This window comes from Maylandia zebra, linkage group LG9 (genome assembly GCF_041146795.1).
Source record: "Maylandia zebra isolate NMK-2024a linkage group LG9, Mzebra_GT3a, whole genome shotgun sequence".
NCBI classification, from domain to species: domain Eukaryota; kingdom Metazoa; phylum Chordata; class Actinopteri; order Cichliformes; family Cichlidae; genus Maylandia; species Maylandia zebra.
In genome coordinates this window covers 26,409-49,849 of record NC_135175.1, presented here as the reverse complement: position 1 = coordinate 49,849, position 23,441 = coordinate 26,409, and the positions used below count along the sequence as shown (strand labels likewise).

Below are 23,441 nucleotides of genomic sequence, written 5' to 3'. Positions count from 1 at the left end.
TGATCGTTATCTGTCCGACGTGGCATCACGTGTGATCGCTGTGGAGCCCACACCGAGCACGAGTCCCTGCATGAGAGGAGAAAGATGGACACCATGTCCACCCGCACATTCCAGGATCACCACAGTGCACGTGGGTTAGCATGTTTTCCCTGACAGTACACACGCGTGTGTCTCATGAAGCTGAACGCAGCGAGGCCTGTTAGTAAGCCCACGCGCAGCCTCTGCTTCCACGGCACGGCGGGGAAAGGAGCGGGTGAGATCTGTGTGTTTCTCGGGTGCTGTGGGACTTGGTTAAAGCCGCACCAGCTTTTCGTTTCCAGCCAGCCTGCAGACCAAAGCTGAGCTGAACAGGATTCCTAAAAATGATCCCGGTGTGGAAAGTTTTGGTCATGTGTGGAAGTTGTACTCATCCAGGGCTTTCAGGATGCAGCCGACAGGAGGGGAGGGGACAGGAGGCGGGGGGCTGACCGTGCTCTCGCCTCGCGCACTGCTTGAGCTCCCGTCGGGCCGAAACAGTCGCTGAGAATCCGTCTTTTCCACAGACGACTCCGCGGACTTTGCGAGTAATCCCGTGGGTTACAAAAGCGCCACGATGACTCACTTTAATAAGGGACCAGCCTACGGCCTGTCTGCTGAAGTCAAGAGCAAAGTAAGTGCTTCGGTCGCGTCTTTACTTTGTCTCACGTTTCCTTCGCTTTCAGACTTTTTGTGTGGATGCTAGAAGCCCGCGGGCCTGTCGGTGTGTCTCGCTGTGGGCCGAACACGAGAGTTTAAACAAAGGTTCGGTCCTCTTGTTTGTCTGAACGCGCCGAACGTTCCCGGGAACTTTTCCCTTCGTGTCCAGCACGAAGAAAGACGCGGGGAGCGTTACTGTGACCGCAGCCGCCTCGGTGCCAAGCGCTGCTTTTACGCCTCTAAAGCGTTTGAAACAGTTTGTTGAACTTCTGATGAGATGTTGTGATGAAGATGTTTGATGACGAGAAGCTAAACGGGATCTGTGGAGCAGCTGGGAGGAGCCCGGACACACTGATGCTTCCATGTTGCCTCAGATTTTAGGAGCAGACTTAGAACAGCAGTCAGTGTCGTGGCAAATATTCAGAGGAACCAAACCATCTGTTAGTTTCACGGCAAACGGTCTCCGTGGACAGCCTGTGAGGGATGGCTGAAGGATGACGCCATCAGAAACACGTACAAACGCGCACTCTCCACGAAGTTCACGTTTCTTCTGTCTGCTCCTCACAATGCCTCCATCTGTTACTGCGTGTTCACGATGCCCCGTGAGATTTACATTACCCACGCCACGCATGACTCGCTGCATGGAGGGACTTCTGCAAACTTGGGATTTGAAAGTCCGCCAAAATGAAGTAAAGGACTTTCGAGAGCGTTGATTTGAAAACACATCTTTTGTGTAAGCATGAGAAGTTGGTGGGCACGCTGCCAGTCTGCGTGTGTGTGGACGAGTTAGTGTTTTTGGCTGTTCGTGTGCCAGGACGTTTGTTTGCCTTTGGCCTCGTCTTCTGTCCTGTCAGCAGTCTGAGATTTTAAGAACGAATGACACGCGGAACCAAAGGTAGATGTTCCCCACGTCAGCCAAAGGCTCTGTCCCTGTGGTTCTTCAGCATCACAATGATGGTCTGAAGGCAAAGAAAGATACACAACAGGTTTCCTTTACCAAGTGGATCATCACGGCCTAGCCATAGTGGTCCGTTTGATTGACCTTTATTATTATTATGTATTTATTTTATTTTCAGTTGTTGCAGACATGACTGGGCAAGATAGAAAAACACAGGGGAAGAGGGAGAAAAGGCACTTTTCACCTGGATCACCTGTTGAGAGGAAGGAAACAAGCAAAAAACGAGCAGCATAATAAACACAACAGCATCACAATAATCTAGCTGACAGTAGATATTAAATATTGAATGTTATTGTGCAGCACGCAGGACTGACAGCGCTCAATGTGCTTTGAGGTAGCAGCCAAGAAAGGTGTAGTTTGTGTCTGTGCACGCCTGTGTGCACGCCTGTGTGCACCCCTGTGTGCACCAGCACGCTTGTATTCAAAAGGTTTGTCTATGTAACGATCTGCTAATGTCTTGTGATTGACAGGCCCCTAGGTCGAGAGTATGTGCTTCTGGAACACAGAATGACAACGATTTATAAAACAGACCTATTTTTTTTTATTCAGGACGACCCAAAGTCGGTGACAGAGCCCAAAAACAAAGAAGGAAGATGCTCACAGACTGCAAGAGAAACGTTTTCCCATGAGCTTATTTTAATCAATATTTCGATCACCACAGTCATCTGGCTGCAGATTGAAGACACTTTTTCCCACCTGGAAGTTCCATCCGTGTTTCCCGTCTACAGCTGATAAAAACGCGACGTGGCAAAGCCAGCGTGCCAGTTTCATCCGAGGATGAACTTTAGGCTCTGTGGTGATGTCGCTGCAGACGCTTCCCTACAAGCACACAACCTATGTGTGTCAGTCTTAACATGAACAAACAATTAGTCCTTGTGACCTAAATCAGTCTCCTCAGAACTTAAGCTCAGCATCTGGAGATGCAGGTGAGCATGTGAAGCTCCATCAGACTGTTTCTGATGATGGACATTATGAAAGCAGCTGCTGGTTAGCTTTGACTGTTGGTTAGCTGCTAATGCTGTTTGAGTCACATTCATGGTACAGACTGTAACCGAGTCACATGGCTCTGTGCCAAAACACAGGACATACAACAGCAGCCATAGAAACCGTAGACTTGTACGCTGCAGCTAGTCTCACGTCTGTCTGACACTCGGCGAGCATCAACTTCTGTTTGGACGGTGGACAGCTTTCTGATTTTGTGTGTTAACCTTCAGTGTAAGAAAAACGCCTCCTGGGATATCACCTGGTATACAGCTGTCACTGCTCAGCACAAACCTCAGTATCAGAGCTTCAGCAAAGGAAATGCATCAGTCAGCTTTTGTTGCTCTTCACCATGAAACAAAGAAACACAGAGTGAACATGAAGCAACTGGTTTAACGTGAGAGGAAGAAGCGTCTGTTGGTCAGTAACTCAAAAATGGGAGGCACAAATAAATGTGCCAGAGTGTCCGTCAGCATACCGAACCAGCAGTGTGGATACAGTCCAGTCACACAAGTCCTGCACTGTAGTGACGTATCAGCAACAAGTGTGTGTACACAGCTTTTAGCTGTCGCATGTCCTCCTCCCAGAGCCTGTTTCTCTTTGTCATATCAGTGTGACCAACAACTGCCACATTACCACCTACTTAAATGATCAATTCCATCCTAATACAGAGCTGCAGCCAATACAAGGCCACCGGTGCTGCGCCGGAACGTTCCAGGTGAACTTCCAGGATTTGCTTCCTGTGAAGGATAGTAAATGATTACCTGGATCACAACACAGCAATGGGACGAATGCACTCAGCCCGACTGCCCTCCTGTTCATCCAGGCGTGTGCTGACGTTAGCATTGGCAGTATCAAAGAAGCATCTGTGAAACAGGCCAGGAATCTGTGCAGGTTTTATATTAGTAAAAATTTCCCAGAGCCCAAAAATGTCTAAATATTTAAAGGGTTTTCCATCATCACAGTGGAAACGGGGAAACACTAGTGTACTTTACACAGAGGGAACGTCATATCGAAGCTCTGTGAGTTTGTTGGCTCACACACTTTTCTATGTGTGTTTCATATAGACATGAATGGAGGAGAGGCTTTCTGTGTGTTACCGTTTCCTTTTTGATGACATGCTGAGAGGAACCACCACGGTTCCTTTGTGTGCTCGCATGAAAAACACGTGGAAGCTCCTGATGCCGTACGCTGCCTCAGTGGTTCCCCCTAATTTTACAAGAATATTCAACATCACTGTCAATACATTTTTCCAAAAATGTCTCTGTGTGCAAAGTGGGTTTAAAAACCTCAAACTGTGGGATACAGTGTGTCCATGATTTGGGGAACAAACTGTGGCAGGATCCGTGTTTGTGCCAAGGTCGGTATCACCGACACAATGTGTTCCTCCTGCGTCAGTGGCTGGACACGGGATCCAGTTTACTGCATTATAGAGAGTTAGACGGGGAAGTAGTGATGTTTTAGTTTTGTGAACGGTGAGTGTCGTTACATCGCCATTCTGTGGAAGCCAACAGCAACAAAAGAAGTATCCATAACTCCAAATTTCGAGTCATTTGCTCTGTCAATCAGTAATCCACGTGGAACGCGCACTCAAAACCGGGTCGCAACAACTTGGCGCTTTCGAGAGTACGTTTGCTGATAGTAACGCTAATAATTCAGCTAATAACACAAGGATTTCATCATTTGTGAAGCCAAGCTGAAAATAATCAGCAATTTGTGCATTCATGACTGTAATCCTGGTAGCTTAGCTGTAGCATTTGTAGCTGAGGGCTTCAGCTTCCGGGTAACAAGGAAATGACGCCATTCACGTAGATTACTGACTAACTCGAAATTTTGAGAAAATAACTCAAAATTTGGAGTTATGTGGATGCTTTTTTTTTTTTTTTTTTTTTAGTGGTGGAAACGGGCCTCCATACCATTCAGTTTGAGGGTTACAACAGAAAATTATATATTTATTGTTCTCACGTGGTGTTGGACGGGACTATTTTAACAAACGAAGGACATTTTGCCCGATAATTACTTTTATCCTCCTGTAACTGTACAAAGTGCTAACATCTCCAAAGTTTCAGGAGTAGTTAGTCGTTATAAGAAGTGTTTGTGAACTAAAAATCAAGAATGTGGGATCCTGTTTGTCCGTGATTTGGAGAGCCCAGTGCTGCTCCCCACGCAGGGGAAACTCCTTCTGTCGGCACGACAGCTGCTCTTCTAGTCTTTGGCTTGGAAGCATCTTTGACGATGCTTCAACCTCTGCTTTGCGTTTGTGTCCATTATACTAGCAGTGTTTTCTTATAAAAACCATACTGCGCCCCCCCTGCAATGGCTTTGTGCCCGCCACTTTGGGAACCACTGCACTACATCATGATTACTCTGAAAGCAGCATCGTGCACTGCTTGAAAGTAACACTCTCTCTGAAAGTTGAAGCACAGATAAAGCCTTGATCAGAGACGGGAGAATGAAGCATGTCTGACGGCAGGCCGGGCGTCCGACGGCAGGCCGGGCGTCCGACGGCAGGCCGGGCGTCCGACGGCAGGCCGGGCGTCCGACGGCAGGCCGGGCGTCCGACGGCAGCACATCCTAAAAACCTGTTTAAAATGGGAGAGCACCCATTTTAAACAGGTTTTTAGGATGCTGTCATATTGCCGTGTGCTCTGATAATGGTGTCGATGTAAGAACTGGATATGATTCCCTACCAAAGTTCTGGATTTTGAGTCACGTTGGTGTGAAGCCATGTTCCTTCTGAACATGTAAATATGACTTTTGTTCCCTTGTGTCAACAAAAGCAGAGCAGCAAATGGCTTCCATTGCGTAACGTGCGATCAGGAGTCCACGCTCTTATCCTGTCAGCATACATCACATTCCTGAGATTCTTCAATGCCTCGATCCAGCCGTCCGCCCGCTACTTTTCACTCGGCTCAGTTGGCAGATCGTGTTATTCCGGTCTGTTCAGTAGACGTGCTGCATAATTCATGTCGAGTACATCTCCTGAGTGTCATTGTTAGCCTGGGCTCTGATTGATCCGCTATGGAAATCTTATTTATTACGATATGTTTGATTTTATCGAGGTTTTTATACCAGATGGCCTAACCTGTCCTGTTTAGCTGGGCTCAGGAGTACACTAGCTTAGAGCCCCCTGTTGGTCTTTACCTGCTGCACATGCAGCATTAGTACAGTAGCCAATGTTGCACTGGTGCTGCAGGGTTTGAATCGTATCCAACAGCCTGCAAATTGTTAATGTAACTAGTAAAGGTTATTATGGAGTTCCACAGGGTTCTGTCTACATCATACATGCTTCTCTTAGGCAGTGTCATTAGCAAGTATAGCACGTGTTCTCACTGCAGTGCAGATGACACCCAGCTCTATCCATAAGGATGACATTGATGAATATGGCAGGGATGTTTTACAGACTTGTCAACAGTTGCAGTGAGGTTTCTTTGTTGCTTTTGTGCTGAAATACCAGAATAATAGTTTGATTATATGAGTATCAGACTCGGGTTTAGTCTGTTGCCCCAGCAGTTCTGCATGCAGAATGGAGCAGCCAGTTACATAAAAGTACAATTTTCTTCATTGTGACCAAAGAATTTTACGCTGGTCATAAAACGAAAGCAAGCATTCGACAGTTTCCAGTATTGTACCATTTATTTCACTGGTTTTCTATTACAGTGTAACGTTGTTTCCTGTTGTGTGCTCAGCACGAGTGCTGGACTGAAACCTGCTGTTTGATATCATCATGTGGAGACAGATTCCAGTGTGTTTTGAAAAAAACAAACCTGATAGTGGGCTGACAGACCAAAATAACACACACGCATGTATGTAAAAATGCATTGTTTGAAAATGAAAACTAAATATTGAGTGAAATGTCACTATGAGCATGTATTTGATGGGGAACATGAGCTGCAGTGTCTGTGACTGGAACGTGTTCGGTTTGTTGGGTTTCAAAGATAATGTTTGAACATTTGACCAACATGTTTCACACGATGGACACATTGTTGCATGTTTCCTCAGGCTGCTGGAGGGAAGTGCTGTGATCAGAGCTGTGAAATCCTAACATGATCGTTTAACACTGCAGTGTGTTGGTGTGATGAGTCAGACTGGTCTGGTTACTCAAACTGGAGTTCCTCCATGCTGCTTTACTCTTTGTTCAGTAAAAATGTGAGACGGTAGTGACTGACAGCCTTGAAGCAGCTGTGCTTGAAACTAAAGCTGTGACACAATCTGAGGAGTTTGAAGCCCTGCAAGGTTTGAAACGTCAGTTCCACTGTGGAACCAGTTCAGAGTACATACGTGCACTGGTTTCACTGGTCGTGTTTCCAAATACATGCTGTTTGGTACTGATGACAGAAAAAACCAAACTGTCAACGGTGGGGAATCCTGGTCAGAATCAGACGGAGTCTGTTTGACTGGTTTTCTTGTGGCTTTTATCAGGAACTGGGAGAGGAGGCCGGACTGGTGGTTGGATAAAACGAGGTATCTGCAGAACTGTGATATTTCTATTTCTTTATTCTTATTGGCTTGTTCATTGTATTTATTGTAATAGTGGTGCTTAAAGTGTGTGTGTGTGTGTGTGTGTGTGTTTGGAAGAGAAACAGGTCAAAGCATTTCTGTATAAGTGGATTAAAATGGATGACCATGCTTCTTAATTCAGATCAAACTGAGGTTATTGTACTCGGCCCTGAAAAGCCTAGAAATATGGTATCTAACCAGATTCTTACTCTGGATGGCATTACCTTGGCCTCCAGTAACACTGTGAGGAACCTTGGAGTCATTTTTGACCAGGACATGTCCTTCAGTGCACATATTAAACAAATATGTAAGACTGCTTTCTTCCATTTGTGCAACATCTCTAAAGTTAGAAATATCCTGTCTCAGAGTGACGCTGAAAAACTAGTTCATGCATTTATTACTTCCAGGCTGGACGACTGTAATTCATTATTATCAGGATGTCCAAAAAACTCCCTGAAAAGCCTTCAGCTAATCCAAAATGCTGCAGCAAGAGTCCTGACAGGGACTAGAAAGAGAGAGCAGATTTCTCCTGTTTTGGCTTCCCTTCATTGGCTTCCTGTTAAATCCAGAATTCAAAATCCTGCTCCTCACATACAAGGGCTTAAATAATCAGGCCCCATCTTATCTTAATGACCTTGTAGTACCATATCACCCTATTAGAGCGCTCCGCTCTCGCTCTGCAGGCCTACTTGTTGTTCCTAGAGTATTTAAAAGTAGAATGGGAGGCAGAGCCTTCAGTTTTCAGGCCCCTCTTCTGTGGAACCAGCTTCCAGTTTGGATTCAGGAGACAGACACTATCTCTACTTTCAAGATTAGGCTTCAAACTTTCCTTTTTGCTAAAGCATATAGTTAGGGCTGGACCAGGTGACCCTGAATCCTCCCTTAGTTATGCTGCAATAGACGTAGGCTGCCGGGGATTCCCATGATGCATTGAGTTTTTCCTTTCCAGTCACCTTTCTCACTCACTATGTGTTAACAGACATCTCTGCATTGAATCATATCTGTTATTAACCTCTGTCTCTCTTCCACAGCATGTCTTTATCCTGTCTTCCTTCTCTCACCCCAACCAATCACAGCAGATGGCCCCGCCCCTCCCTGAGCCTGGTTCTGCCGGAGGTTTCTTCCTGTTAAAAGGGAGTTTTTCCTTCCCACTGTCACCAAAGTGCTGCTCATAGGGGGTCATATGATTGTTGGGTTTTTCTCTGTATGTATTATTGTAGGGTCGACCTTACAATAAAAATTGCCTTGAGGTGACTGTTGTTGTGATTTGGCGCTATATAAATAAAATTGAATTGAATTGAATCATGATCTAACTGAAGACTGATGAAGCATATTCAAATCTGCCTCAGTGTTCGTGTGTAGAAATTCTAGGTTACAATAAGACAGAAAAGAAGAAAAGTTTGGGCTTTAAAATCTGAAGAGCTCAAGAAGATTTGGATTTCTGCTCAGCCTCTAACACGGGGAGAGTGCATCTTCAGATCTGAGGGTGCTCGTCGTCTCTCCAAGCTTCTTACTCCCAGCGTTAGCTCAGACTAGGTTATATTTCAGGTGATTATTATTTTGGGATTATTACTGTCTGCATTTGTTTTTGCTTTGCTAGTTTTCTTTAATAAAATATCCTTCATTAAAGAAGTCTAAACTTTTGACATTTTCGGCTTTTTAAGGGCAAAAATCTGAGTACTACTCCTCAGTAGTATAAATAACTTTTAAACTGCTGCAGTAACATGTAACAGACCCTTGAGACCTGCTGTCCAGGCCGCTAAATTTAAGCCCTTTTTGTTAGAGCTGGTAGTTTTTCTCTGCCAGTATAAAAAGCATCTGTTTGACCAAACTGAAAGTGCAGTCGTTCAGAAATGGAACCATTTTGGAACAACTGCAGGTTCCAAGATCGTGAGTTCTAACAGTTGTATGCAAGGACAAGTTCTTCGAATGCTCCCCTCTTTGCCAAGGTCGAGAGGAAGACTCAAACTTCCTTCCTCGGATTGGAGAAGGTCGGTTAGGATGTTCGGGAACAACCTGGGATCCCCCAAGTCTCTGGCATGATGTGGGACAGCAGCTTCTCTGAGTGCCAACTAAAAACTAAAACCTGCTCCTAAGTAGATGCTCTCAAGCTCGACTGAAATTTGGAGTTTTGAGGGAAACTTTTGGGGGATTTTTTTTAAAAACGTGTAATATAGCTAAACATGACAGCACTGATTAAAGAAAGGCCCCACAGATATAATCAGCCCTTATTCAGTGGACAGTTGGCCATAAAGCAGCTGTGTCCATCCAAGTCTGGGAGAGATCTTTCTTTGCATGTTTGTGCATGAGCTCTGTGCTTTTCCTGCTTCATCACAGAAGTTCAAAGAAACAGTTTTGTTATCGCGTTCTGAACTTTGTCCCGTTATTCATGGTTTTCTGTTTTAGTAACTGAACTGGGAGCCAGCCAGTTGTGTTACCACACAACACAAACACAACAGCTTGGCTGCCTGAGTGAATGTGTTAAAATAAATATGTGGAAATGGATGTTTTTAAACGATATCAACAGTAGTTTTGGAGCAGCAAAAAGAAGTTGTTTTTCTGGATAATACATTTACAATATGATGAAACTTCCTACAAAAACAAACACTCAGAGATATTATCAGATAAAAGTCCTCCATTGTTCCTCCGTATGCTTCAGAAAAGCAGAGTCCCTGTGCTTTGGATGGGTTGTGGTCCATCTGTCCTCTGTAGCACAGGATTACCTGGTGAGATGGATTCAGTGGAGAGTGAGGCTTCCACATGTGTTTGGGGCATGAGCTGATCCCAGCAGGAGTGTTTGTTTAGTCCACATGATAGAATAGAACAAACCACAGTGATCAGCAAGGGCGCTCTATGTCCTGTTGATTCTGGAGACTTTGTGAACCACTTTAATCTGTCAGCAGTTCTTTACCAGCTGAACGGGTAACTGGATGTGTTACTCGGCATCTTAAAAACCCCAAAGCAGTAATAATTAGAAGCAAAATGCCAGTGCCTGTTCTAAATCAAACCGATAAGAAGAAAAGCCCTGCTGGCTGCTCTCCGTTACCTCCCTGACCTCTTTCTAGGAACGCCCTGTTTCAGTCTTTTACTGTGATTGATGGAGAGCCTAAGAGAAAACGACGGTTCAGGGTTAACATGTAAAAACCTTTGATGGAAAGTGTACCATGTGACAGCCCACCATTTAAAGGACAGCACAGAGAGACTCTTGGACCTCAGCAGAAGATAGTTTAAGACCACCAAGCACCTGTAAACCACAATTCTGTTATTCATGACTGCAGTGTTAGTGTGTCCCTCGTGGTCTGAAAGTTACTGAGAAAAGGTTTTAAAAAAGCTGTTTCTGCTGCAAGTGGCCAAACCTCATCATTTAAGAGTGCCCAGACCCTACAGGACCCTCTGAGGCTGACCTTTGACCCTACACTACCCTCTGAGGGTGACCTTTGACCCTACAGGACCCTCTGAGGCTGACCTTTGACCCTACAGTACCCTGTGTGGCTGACCTTTGACCCTACAGTACCCTGTGAGGGTGAAATATTTATTTAGTTCTGTATAACCAAAGAATACACGTTATACATTGGTGAGGCTTTGGTCAGATGAAACACGACTGATGATTTTTGAAAGCTCCGATGTCTGTAGATGGTAAAGGCTCAGCATGGTCTGCTGGGCACTGGTGCTAGCAGCTGTGCTATCACAGACTCATGTGGTCATATTATTATTTGTGTTTTAATCTCTCCAGATTGCTCAAAAATATGACCCACAGAAAGAGGAGGAGCTCCGTTTCTGGATTGAAGAGGTGACCGGAATGTCTATTGGAGAGAATTTCCAGAAAGGCTTGAAGGATGGGGTCATCCTCTGCGAGTAAGTTCTGTTTGCTCTTGTGTTACTGCCGTTGTTGGGCCTCTTGATCTTTGTAATGGAGACAAAAGCAAATTCCATGTAACATTAAGTATGTTTTCTAATCGATTGAATTCAGTTTGTCACCAAACCAAGGCTCTGTTTATTGTAACACCCACATCTTTGTGGTGCGTCGGCCGGTCATGCACCCTCAGTTTCTCTAACCTGTGGACACTGAGTGGACGATCATAGTTTTTACTGCCGTTTTCATGATGTTCCTGCACAGAAGCTCAGAGACATGCAGACAAACAGGACAGATGTCGGAACAGTTTTGAAAACTGGAGAGTTTGTTGCAAAAACCCACTCTCCAAAGTCGGCATCATCAGATCCTCTTTATTTGGCCAAATCTGTGTCCACAAACATGGACTCTGACTCTGGGTCACTTTGATCTATGCATGCAAACAAAAAGTAAGAGAAAACAAGTTACACAAAGTCTAACAAACTATACAAACTGAGCACAATAGTAGCCCAATGCACATATGAATGCTATAACAGCTTATTTCACAGTGTTCATCAGAGTGACAGCCTGAGGGAAGAAAACCTAGACGGCGGTCTGAAGGCAGCAGTTTGAACAGGATGGGAGGAGTCTGCAGGCAGCTGACGATCCTCTCTGCAGACCTGATTGTCTGTTGCAGTTTTCGGGGCTGAACTGAACCAGACAGTAATTGATGTGCATGGGACAGAAGGTGTAGAAGGTGACCTCCTGTGGCAGCTTGAACTTCCTGAGTTGCTGCAGGAAGTCCTCACGCATAGACTGTGTCTGGGCCTGGTTCCTACACAGTCTATGTGTGAGGAACACTTCAGATTGCAGATTGGAACTCCTCAGATGAAAACGGGCACAGGGGAAACAACCCAGAGCTTCCCCCCCAGCTCCTCCAGTTGCAACAGAGAAAGTTTTGTTGTCTGTCTTTGGCTTCACCAAAGCTACCACGGCCATATCCCACATGCCAAAGCAACGGAGGAATGTGCTTCTTTTGACAGCAACACACAAGGAACCAGCAGTCAGTGATGGGGAATAAAGGATGCGTGAAAGCAAGAAGCAATCCTGGACTACAATAGGCACAAATATTGCTTGGATAACTTAGAGGGTGTTGGCACCTCGAGTTGTAGAAGGAAAACTAACTGATGGCTCTTTTCTCCAATCTCTTGGATGTCTTGGGATACGATGTCTTTGTCCCGCCGGAAACATCTTCACTGAAGTGGGGGAGTCCTCTACGTACCTACAGTCAAAGGAGCTTGCAAAGAAAAGCGTCTGGACTTCTTTAAGTTGCTTGAAGACGTTTCACCTCTCATCCGAGAAGCTTCTTCAGTTCTAAGGTCAAATGGTGGAGAGTCCCAGATATAAACCTAGTGGGAGTTTCCCCCACAGAGGGACAAAAGGACCCCTGATGATCCTCTAATCGCCTGAGCCAAGGTGGGAAACTGGGCGTGGGTACCAATCAGCCAGAGTTTCGGGTGTGTTCATTGTGAAACCTGGCCCCACCTTATCATGCGAATTCCTGAGGTCAGATGGCCCAGGATGTGAGTGGGCGTTAAGGCGTCTGGGAAGGGATCTCAAAACTGGATTATAGATGGCAGAGAGTTGGTGTCGTAAACCCCGCCTCTGTTCAAAGATGGTCGCTCACAGTGGACATAGATGGCTTCTTTCACTCCTCTTCCAAACCATCTGTCCTCTCTGCCCAAAATGTGAACATTGGCATCCTCGAAAGAGTGTCCTTTATCCTTTAGATGCAGATGGACTGCTGAGTCTTGTCCTGTGGAGGTGGCTCTTCTGTGTTGTGCCATGCGCTTGTGAAGTGGCTGTTTGGTCTCTCCAATGTAGAGGTCTGAGCATTCCTCGCTGCACTGTACAGCATACACCACATTGTTAAGTCTGTGTTTTGGCGTTTTGTCTTTCGGGTGAACCAGTTTTTGTCTGAGCGTGTTGCTGGGTCTGAAATGCACCGGGATGTCATGCTTGGAGAAAACTCTCCTGAGTTTTTCTGATACACCGGCTACATAGGGGATGACAATGTTGTTGCGTCTGTCCTTCTTATCCTCCCTCGCTGGTGTCTGGTCTTCTTTTCTGTGCCTCTTTGCTGACTTTAAGAACGCCCATTTAGGATAGCCGCACGTTTTGAGTGCTTCCTTTACATGTGTGTGTTCCTTCTTTTTCCCTTCAGGCTTAGAGGGAACATGTTCTGCCCGGTGGTGTAGGGTCCTGATTACTCCAAGTTTGTGCTCCAGGTTTCACAATGAGCTCACCCGAAACTCTGGCTGATTGGGACCCACACCCAGTTTCGCACCTCGGCTCAGGCGATTAGAGGATCATCAGGGGGTCCTTTTGTCCCTCTGTGGGGGGAAACTCCCACTAGGTTTATATCTGGGACTCTCCACCATTTGACCTTAGAACTGAAGAAGCTTCTCGGATGAGAGGTGAAACGTCTTCAAGTAACTTAAAGAAGTCCAGATGCTTTTCTTTGCAAGCTCATTTGACTATGATGTTCTGGATGACTAATGTGTGTCCTGGGAGAGCTGGGGCACATGCTGGTGACCTCAACAACTGCAAGACACCCTTCTCCTAATTCTCAGCCACTTCTGCCATTGATCTCAAGATACAGTAGTCTGAACCAGAGTGTTCAGACTACCCCACACCCCCTAACCCACCCCACCAACGAAATGACAAGAAGGTGCAAAAGGCGCACCTCCAGGATTGGAACAGCAGCCCCTTGCACCAGGTGTAGAAAGTGTGCCTACAAAAACCACTCTACTGTGGTTAGTACATCTTGCTGCTAATGAGGATGCACACAGAAGCACACACTGGAATATGAATCTTGATCATTTTATTGGTCATCTCAGTGGTTATTTGGTCATTAAATTGCCTTTGTGGCCACTAACACACCATTTGTGATTTACTTTTTGGCCATTCATTGATACTCATTGATACTTTTAATTATTGCTACACATCTAACCTCCACCATGGTTAGAAAATAAATCAGTTTGCATGTATTATTTAGAAAAAAATGGGGATTTTATGCTTTTATCCCTATTTAAATCATTAAAATTATGTGATCTAACTGGTATTTAAAGGGTTAAAATTCTGAATTTGAATGAAATTTAGATTTTCATGAGCAGCACTGATGCTAATCTTAAAAAATCAAGTCAGAAAAAGTGGAATTTTTTCTTAATATATATGAATTTTATAGCATTTTGTAAACGTAAACAGGGGGTGTCCATTTTTGGCCACAAACAAGCTGAGAGGGAGTTTTTATGTTTTTGCTCTCCCTGCACAAAAACAACAATGCATTATAATCAATGTTGATGTGAATCAATTACATGCCCCAGACTCTACTATTAACAATACAAGAAATTTCAGTAGCAATGTAATTATATAAAATTGTGAGGTTGTCTTCCAGCTGGTGCAGTGGACAAACAAACTGGTGTTTAAAGGGTTAAAAATGTAAAAAGTAATAATTATTTTAGATTTATGAAAAGAACTGAAGTTAATTAAAAGCTTTATGCAGAAAAAATGGCAAAAAACCATAAAAATAATAAAAACTACAGACCTACTTTTGGCCACCAACAAACTGAATGGGTCGTAACCCCAGAGGGTTCAGTGATGGTCAGGTTACTGCCACCTTAAAGGGCGTGGTCATATTTAAGGTCGTGACGCGATGTCAGTAGCACTGCTGTTTACCTGTACATTATGTCTGTGGGGTGGTTATGAATATTCTCTAATGGTTTGAACTTGATTTTGAAGAAATTCACATTTCAGATGAATTTTGGTTTGATGGTACTTTGAGCGTTATAAAACAGGAAGTTATGTGAGTGATGCAATGTCCTCTCAAATGAAGGAAATGTGTCTGAACTGCATGATATCCGCTGCAGCAGTGGGACTAATGTGATGTTTTCTTCCCTGCGTCTCACAGACTGATTAATAAGCTGCAGCCTGGTTCAGTGAAGAAAATCAACCTTTCACAGCTCAACTGGCACAAGGTGAGCACGACCCACAAACACTGCAGAGCTGCAGCTGAAGCATGTCACTCGTCTTATTAGTGCTCCGTCTCTTATCACTCTGTTTCCCTGATGCTCTCTGCAGCTGGAAAACCTCGGGAATTTCATAAAAGCTATCCTGGCCTACGGCCTGAAGCCCAATGACATCTTTGAGGCCAATGACCTGTTTGAAAACGGAAACATGACTCAAGTCCAGACAACACTACTCGCACTGGCTAGCATGGTGAGTGCACGCACAGCACAGAGGACGAGTGCGTCTTTCTTCTGTTATAGAACACAAAGCGCCATCAGTCTGACGAGCGTGTGTTATCTGACAGGCTAAGACTAAAGGCATTGACACAAAGATCGATATCGGAGTGAAATATGCAGACAAACAAGCTCGACACTTCGATGATGAGAAGATCAAGGCTGGCCAGTGTGTCATCGGACTGCAGGTAAATGAAGTGTGACTGTCACATGACCTGAGATGTGTCATCATTAGATTTAAACCATTTCAGTGTCTTTTGATGGAGCAGAGAAACACTCCCTGTTTAACCTGATACGTTTAAATGCCAACAGTTCACTGTAGAGTGAAATGAGACGAACTGTGTTTGCTGAGCTCGTGTCTCTGGTTTCTCAGATGGGAACAAACAAGTGTGCGAGTCAGGCTGGAATGACTGCGTATGGAACGAGACGACATCTGTACGATCCAAAGACTCACACTGACAAACCTTATGACCAGACTACCATCAGCCTGCAGATGGGCACCAACAAAGGAGCCAGCCAGGTGAAACCCAGTCTTTACTCTCTACCATGTGTCGTGCTGTGACAGAAGTATTGGCCCACTCCCTGATCATTATCATGGTCTTTTGTTTTGCATATTGTCCACACTTGGTGTGTTTAGACAAAGATAACCTGAAGATTTCATTTCTTAAAGGAAAAGCTTTGATTTCGCTCGCTACACCAGGCCAGTCCTGAAGTTTTCAAAAAGCAACACGAGAAAAGCTCAGTGAAATCAGTCTGCATTTGGGTAACAAAGCCGTTTGGGCCTCGTTCAAACCACAAATGGAGGAGACCTGGAGCAGCCCTCCCAGGAGTGGCCGACCTCCCAACATTACTCCAACAGTGTCTCGACAACATGTGAGACACTTGAGTGGAACGTGAGCCCCACATCTATACGACTTTTCACATGCTGAGTGACAGTGAGGTGTGCGGCTCAGATTCATAAATAAATGAGTTTAGCTTTTTTGGTCAACACCTGAAGAAGGAAACAGCCACTGTGGGTTTAAGACTGTCTCTTCCTCATTAACGTCTCAAAGGAGCGTCGTGCATTGAAGACCCTATCAGAAATCAGCACTGGCATCAAGCACAGAGCAGTTTGATTATAAAAGCCAGGTGATTTGATTGTGGGACTCTTGTTAGCTTTTGCTGCGTCCCTGCTAAATAGCTTAAATAAAATATCCTGCACTGTATAAAAAGTCTGACGTGTCTTCAGGAGGACGGCTGCTTAACCCGACCTGCTATTCTGTTCATCAGAGGTTAGCATGGTTGGCATCAGGACAAAACACAGTCTGAAAAATGCAATTACATACAATGAATCTTAATTAGCCAAGCCATCATTTTAAAAAGTCACCTTTGTCTAATAATCAAACGAGTTTGATCTGAAACGTGTGCCCAGTGAAGCTCTGCGTTATTGCTCAGTGATCACTTTGAGTCCTCTCTGTGTAAATGTGTTTGTCGTGCTGATGTGCGCCATGTTTCCTGTAGGCGGGCATGCCGGCCCCCGGTACTCGCAGAGACATCTTTGATCAGAAAGTGGCCGTGCAGCCGCTGGACAACACCACCATCTCTCTGCAGATGGGCACCAACAAGGTGGCGTCTCAGAAAGGAATGAGCGTGTACGGGCTGGGCCGCCAGGTTTACGACCCCAAGTACTGCGCCCCCCCCACCGAGCCGGTCGTCCACACTAACGGCAGCCAAGGCACCGGCACCAACGGTTCCGACATCAGCGACAGTGACTATCAGGCTGAATTCCACGAGGACGAGTACCACGCCGGCTACCACCACGACTACCATTACAACGATCAGAACATCTGCTAGTCGGGCTCTCCACCTGTTAGCAGATGTGTTTTATCACTACAACAGAGCAAGTCTTTTGCTATCGCTAGTCTTTTTATTCTCTGTTATCTGAAACGTTGCTTTGTATTTCATCTTCACCTAGACTTTGATCTCAGCTCCAAAGTTTGTAAGACGTAGCATAGAATCACCACACGCACACAGTGGCAGATGCTGTTTTTAAGCTAATAGCCTCTTTTATAAAAGAAATGATGGCACACTGATGTAGAGATGCTGCTGCCGATGAATCCGATGAATCCCGCTCTTTGCATTCCTTAATGCTGCTGATCCATTCGTCGGCTCCAAGAGCACGTACCTCGTTTGGCGTTCATGCTAATGGCTAGACCGGAGTAGTCCTGAATTTCCAGCCTCCCTTTGCTCTTTGTTGTTCTGTGCCCTCTTGTTTGGCTGAGCTGTATTTATGTGCAGTGTCCCAAAGTAAAGCAGTCTGCTGTTCACAATGAAAACGACATGTTATAAATAAAGTTTTAAATCTTTAATGTTAAACCTGGACCACGCACTAATCCCAGCCTATAACATGCTTCTACTGCTAACATGGAAATCAGGTCACGTCTGTGGAAAGAGGCTCCGAGCGTGTCAGCCTCCAATCAGCGCTCGCTCTGATTGGAGGCTGACATCAACGCTCGTAGTTGGGGAACAGACTGTAACCACTCCCCCACACAGGTACGGTGCTAACAGGCGTCGTCTGTGACAAGAGTGTGTGACCCCAAATGTAATCATCTGTAGATCCTAATAGGAGATATTCAGAGTACCTGAATCGTATGATGGCAACAATGGACCTGTGCACGGTACTTTAACAATCAAAGCACTATTTGTATTCAGAGCCTGAATCACACACACACTCATACAGATGCTTTATTCTGTGCTGAAGTACTTTCCACCTCACGTGCATACACAGTCATCAGAGGCAATTTGGGCTTCGCCAAATTGCCCAAGAACATGTTGCATTTACGTGGGAGAAGCCAGGAATTCAACCAACAACCTCCCGATTGGTAGCACCGGCTCCCTAGCAGCAGCTGTTCCTAGCAAGGACTAAAGTACCCTCCTCTTCAGGTCCGGGTTTCATCCTATTCCCCCTGTGGCTGCTTTCTTTCACCGCACAGACACGTGTGCTAGGTTGAAGGAATAATGTGGTGTCCCTGCTGGAATGACCGATCCAGGCTTTCCAGCCTCCCTGAACTCAAAGATGTGTGTAGCTAGTCGATGTAGTGTGCAGTAGACGCTGTTAAACAGTACAGGAATGTTACTCTATTACTACTTTTTATCTGGGGAGTATATCATGTCTACATTTATGTAACAATGTAGCGTTGCAAACATGAAAGGAAGAAGTGAAAATAAACCCTGTAAATTCCAACAATGATTATCTGCAGAATCTCCTTATGTGCTGGTCAGTGTGCAGCAGCCACGCTGTTGTGTAGAGTGCTACTGGGAGCCACTCGGTCCCATATTAGTACAGAGTATGTATTTGTGCACAGGACATCTAAGCACCCACTCAGGACCAGCTCTGCAATGAAACTGTTTCCAGACACGCTCATGGCTGGACTCCTGTTATTCATAACGACCACATGGACACACGGCTTTACCCTGATTTCGTTTTGTTGAGGGACGTCTTTTATCTGCTAAATGTGTGACATAATGTTAATCATCATCTTTCAAATGATGATTAACATTATGTCGCACAGCAAGAAGGTCCTGGGTTTGACTCCAGGCCACGATCCTTCTGTGTGGAGCAGGTGACACAGGCGTGGGGTTCAGTTAACTGATGATTGAAATTGGTGGTAGATGTGAATGAGTGTTTGCCTCTATGTGCCAGCCCTGCAACAGACTGCTGGCCTGTTCAGGGTGTACACTATGGCTCAAACCACCCTCTCATCCTGAACTGGAGAAGCTTAAGAAGACAGATGAATGGCTGAAAACTTTCAAATGCATTACGTGAGATTCTTCCCATAGTGCAATAAAAAGACTGTAAAGGCTCTTCATGGTGCATGTAAGAGAAGTTTCCGCGAGGGAAAATCCAGTAAATCAGCCAAGTAGGACAGATTTCAGTACAGAAAATTCCAAGATGCATGAAAATGTCAACATGGCAGCTAATATAAGAAACCCTGTGTTCAACTGGTAACACACGAGAGCCTGGAAACAGATGTTTTCAGTGTGTGACTGGCTGCCACATCCATGTGCAGGTACACTTTTTAAATTGTATTCCATTACCTTTAACTCTGTATTGTGTTACCATTGTGTCATACTTCTGAAAGTTAGTAACTGACAAAAGGCAGAATATGAAGTTTAGATCTTTAAACAGTCTCTTTTTCCTCTCAGTGCACCCATCGTTTGCTGCCTGAGCTCATGTGATAATGACAGCGTCTAATTGGCTGTGATATAATAAGCATTGGCTTCTGTGTCTTTCTTCTGCTTGTCCTGTAATATCGCCCACATATCCAGCTTAACTCAGACGGATAGTGTAGCTTGAATGATACACGAGGGCTCTGACTATAGTAAAAGTGCTCCTCTAGTTATGTTCACTTCACTTTTATGTATAAAGTGTTCATTCACAGTTGTGTCACGTGCTTTGTTTGCTAGCTAAAGACAATATTAGAAAGAAGCGATCAGTAGGTGAGCTGCTCTACCTCCTGAGCTGCAGCCACACTGTGGCTTATCAGAACAGCCACAGTGTGAGGATGCAGCACTGTTACCCACCCTCTGTGGGAGCAGAGTGTAGCTAGCTGCTCTGCATGGCCACACATTAAAGCACTGGGCTTCAGAGACTGGTTAAAGTAATTTTCTTGAGTGTTGTAATTGCTTTCATGTTTTTCATGGTCTGTCTGCAATATAAATAATGAAATAATGACAGTTTGAAGAGCCATGAAAATATTCAGCCTGTGTCCTTCTAGTTAAATTTAGACCTCTAATTGTGAGGAGACAAGCTGTTGTCTGTTCTAAGCGCTCAGTCAGGCCCGGGCATTTCAGAAAGCTGAAGACAAAGAGCGTGCAGCCAGTGAGCTTCATGAGAATCAGATGGCCTTCATTCAAAGCCCCTTTTAACCCCAGGCCTCCCCAACTCCTCTGCTGCTCAGGAATAATCGCTGCTTTGTACAGGGCTGCAGAATCCAGAGTGAAAGCGCAAGACTCAATGATAGAGTCCAAAAAAACGTGGTAACCGCAGCAACCACAGAGGGCCCTAGAAGGCATGGCATAAAGGCACGGGCAGTCCTGCAGGCCCGCCTCGATGCAAGCACAAACCGTCCTGTGCTCCTGCGGCACACAGTAGAGGTTTTAGATACGGGTGACACGGGCGGTTGCCCGGGGCGGCATCACGGGCATCGGCAAAAAAAAAAAAAAAGCTTGTACTCATGCTGCCCCGACGTCATGCCAGCGCATATTGGGAAATTCGTAGGCACCGATCGGTTTTCTATCGCCCATTTGCTGGGAGTAAGGGCGCCCTCCGTTTGCAAGGTGCGCCTGCTGCTGGCGGGGCAGAGAGGAGAGGGCGGGGCGACGAGGATTTTCTGACCGGCTGGAGCAGCGTCTAATAACCGACTCGCAAAGTAAAACAAAATAAAAATAAACCAACAAAAACAAAAACACCAGATATCATGATACAGACGTATAATCTGCACTGATGTTTTTTCGAAATTCTATACACGAAAAGTGAGCGCGCGAGCCCTCGGTGCGCCTGCTCGCTGCTGAAGTCAAAGTAAACTTTATTGTCATCTCCGCTACAGTCCAGTATATAGAGCAGGGGTCCCCAATCCCAGTCCACGAGGGCCGTGTCCCTGCAGGTTTTAGATGTGTCCTTGATCCATCACAGCTGATTTAAATGGCTAAATGACCTCCTCCACACGTTTTAAAGTTCTCCAGAGGCCTCGTAATGAACTAATCATGTGATTCAGGTGTGTTGACCCAGGGTGAGATCTAAAACCTGCAGGACACCGGCCCTCGTGGACTGGGATTGGGCATCCCTGATATAGAGAGACGAGACGACGAGGCTCCAGTTACAGCAGTGCAAGCAAACAAAAAATATATGTAAGAAGAGTCAGAAAATAAATATATACTTTAGGACCAGGGGTAAAGGATCAATAACAATTTAAAATTTACAGTTTGATGATTTAAAGTCTCACACAAGCCGTCGAAAGGGGCGGGGCCGGCTGCTTCCAAACAGAGCACATTTCATCCATAATGCTGTAAATCCAAGCCCATCATGGATTCATGATCTGAATCCTGGGTTGTGTGAAATCTCAGAAATACACCCTAGACAAAGTGAATCTGTGAACTAAGGTGTAGGTCTGTTAGATCATGTTGTGGTGATCCTTGGGTTGAGGGATGGGTGTTCATACTGGAGTGCAAAATTAAAACCAATGGAAGATGGACAAGAAAAGTTCAAAGCCATCAGGTGCTCAGGTTAGAAAAAGAGAAAAGAAGAGGTAAGCAGACGTGTGATTGGATAATGGCAGGTCATCCTGAAACTATCAGAGTCAGAATACTTTATTAATCCCTAAGAAAATTATGTGGGTTACAGAAGAAATGGTAAAAATAGCAACAGTAACAGACTAAACTCCAAACAACACATTAAGTTACAGATTTTAATATTAATGAGTCATTGTCAGTTGTTGATTTGTCCTGTTCTCATTGTGTGACGAATTATGATGGCTGTTTGCATACTATGCATACTCTCTCTCTTCCTATGTGTGTGTGTACAACAATTTTATGTTAATGTACAATCCTTAATATGTTTTGTGGGGGGGTGCCAGAGGGAGTGTTCGCCCAGGGCGCCAAACTGGCTAGGACCGCCACTGGCGGCACACATAGCGCTGGGGCCCAGGAACACGCCGGCCAGGCTTTACTAATAATCTACAGTTTTTTTTTATCAAAACAGCAGAATTGTGTTGAAGAACTGTGGACAAAGAAATGCTGAAGGAGATGAACTACTTCCTCCTTATCATTCTGTTTGAAATCATCGCTGCTCTGTGTAATATGCTGTGTTTTGGGTGTCTGTGGAAACAGTCGTCCTGCAAGGCGTGGACGTCATTAGCATGCAAGTTCTCACAGCTGCTCAGGTTGTGATTCAATGCATCTCTGCAGCAAGAGCCAACCTGCCATCCTGTAGTCAACAAAGAGGTTTCATTTTTCTCCAGTCAGAGGATCTAAGATGGGGAAAATTCTCTTTACATGCCAAACCTGCTTAAAATAAACCAACAACTTCTCCTCTGAATCACAGAACAGGCAAAAAGAGGTGAGATGTTCCTCTGAGATTAAAGGCGGAATTCTTTTAATGGAAAAGGATTTAACTTTAACAGGCAAGAACACCACACAAGCACATTTACTATGGTTTCTTTTACATGCACATACAACTTAGAATCGAATAGAATTCAACTTTATTGTCATTGCACACGTCACAAGTACAAGGCAACGAAATGCAGCTCGCATCCATCCAGAAGTGCTTCAGCACAAATATAGATATATTACAGAATATGGATCTGTTATAGGTATGTTACAGTGTGACACACCTGTATGTTATGAATATGCTATATGTGCAGGCTATGAACAGGTATATGGTTAGAAATAGGAAAACTAGACAGATTGTAGATGTACGATTGTGAGTGTTAATAAACTGTTGTAACAACTATAATTATTGTATTGCACAGTGTGATCGTCTATACAGCATTTACAGTGGTGCAGTTGAGATCAGTGAGATATATGGATACAGTACAGTGGTATATAAAGTGCTGGTGGTTGTGAGTGGTGGCTCAGTCCATGTTATTATTGTGTGTGTGAGGGTGCAGTCGGCCATTTGTTTGTTTTGTCCATTGTGTGTGCGTTCAGTTTTAGGTGGTTGTGTGTGTGTGTGTGTTCAGTCCATGAGTTTAATGTGGGTGAGACGTCAGGAGTTCAGGAGTCTGACAGCTGTGGTGGTGGTCTCAGTCCGGAGGCTCCTGTAGCGCCTCCCAGAGGGCAGGAGGGTGAGGAGTCCGTGTGCTGGGATTTTTCCCAGCCCTTTTCAGACACCGCTTCCTGTAGATGGCTTGTATGGCAGGAAGTGTTGCTCCAGCGGTTTCTCTGTACAAAGCAAGCGGATGGCGTAAACGATGTCCTGTTGTTAAAAAAGGGCAGATGTTCACAGGCCTGGTGATCAGAGACGGTTACTGTCCTGCTGTCCAAAGACCTCCATTCATAAATGTACAGACCACAGCACTGACACAGTTAACATGAGTGTCACGCATGGATGCGTTTGTGCACAAACACCTGGAGTGTGCAGCTTTTTATGAAACTGTGCTGTCATCATGTTTGTACTAGTAGCACATCCATGCAGTCCCAGAGTGAGCAGAGTACAGCT

The 23,441-nt window shown here is 45.0% G+C and overlaps 1 protein-coding gene across 1 annotated transcript; it reads left to right on the top strand.

The window, feature by feature from the left end:
• The first annotated feature begins 220 nt into the window (after positions 1 to 220).
• Positions 221 to 18,473, top strand: cnn3a (calponin 3, acidic a). Its single transcript, XM_004572083.6, has 7 exons — positions 221 to 649; positions 10,848 to 10,969; positions 14,914 to 14,980; positions 15,084 to 15,221; positions 15,316 to 15,432; positions 15,618 to 15,764; positions 16,745 to 18,473. Exons 1-7 carry the CDS (start codon positions 593 to 595, stop codon positions 17,075 to 17,077), a joined length of 981 nt encoding a protein of 326 aa, XP_004572140.3. The 5' UTR covers positions 221 to 592; the 3' UTR covers positions 17,078 to 18,473.
• Positions 18,474 to 23,441: the final 4,968 nt, after the last annotated feature.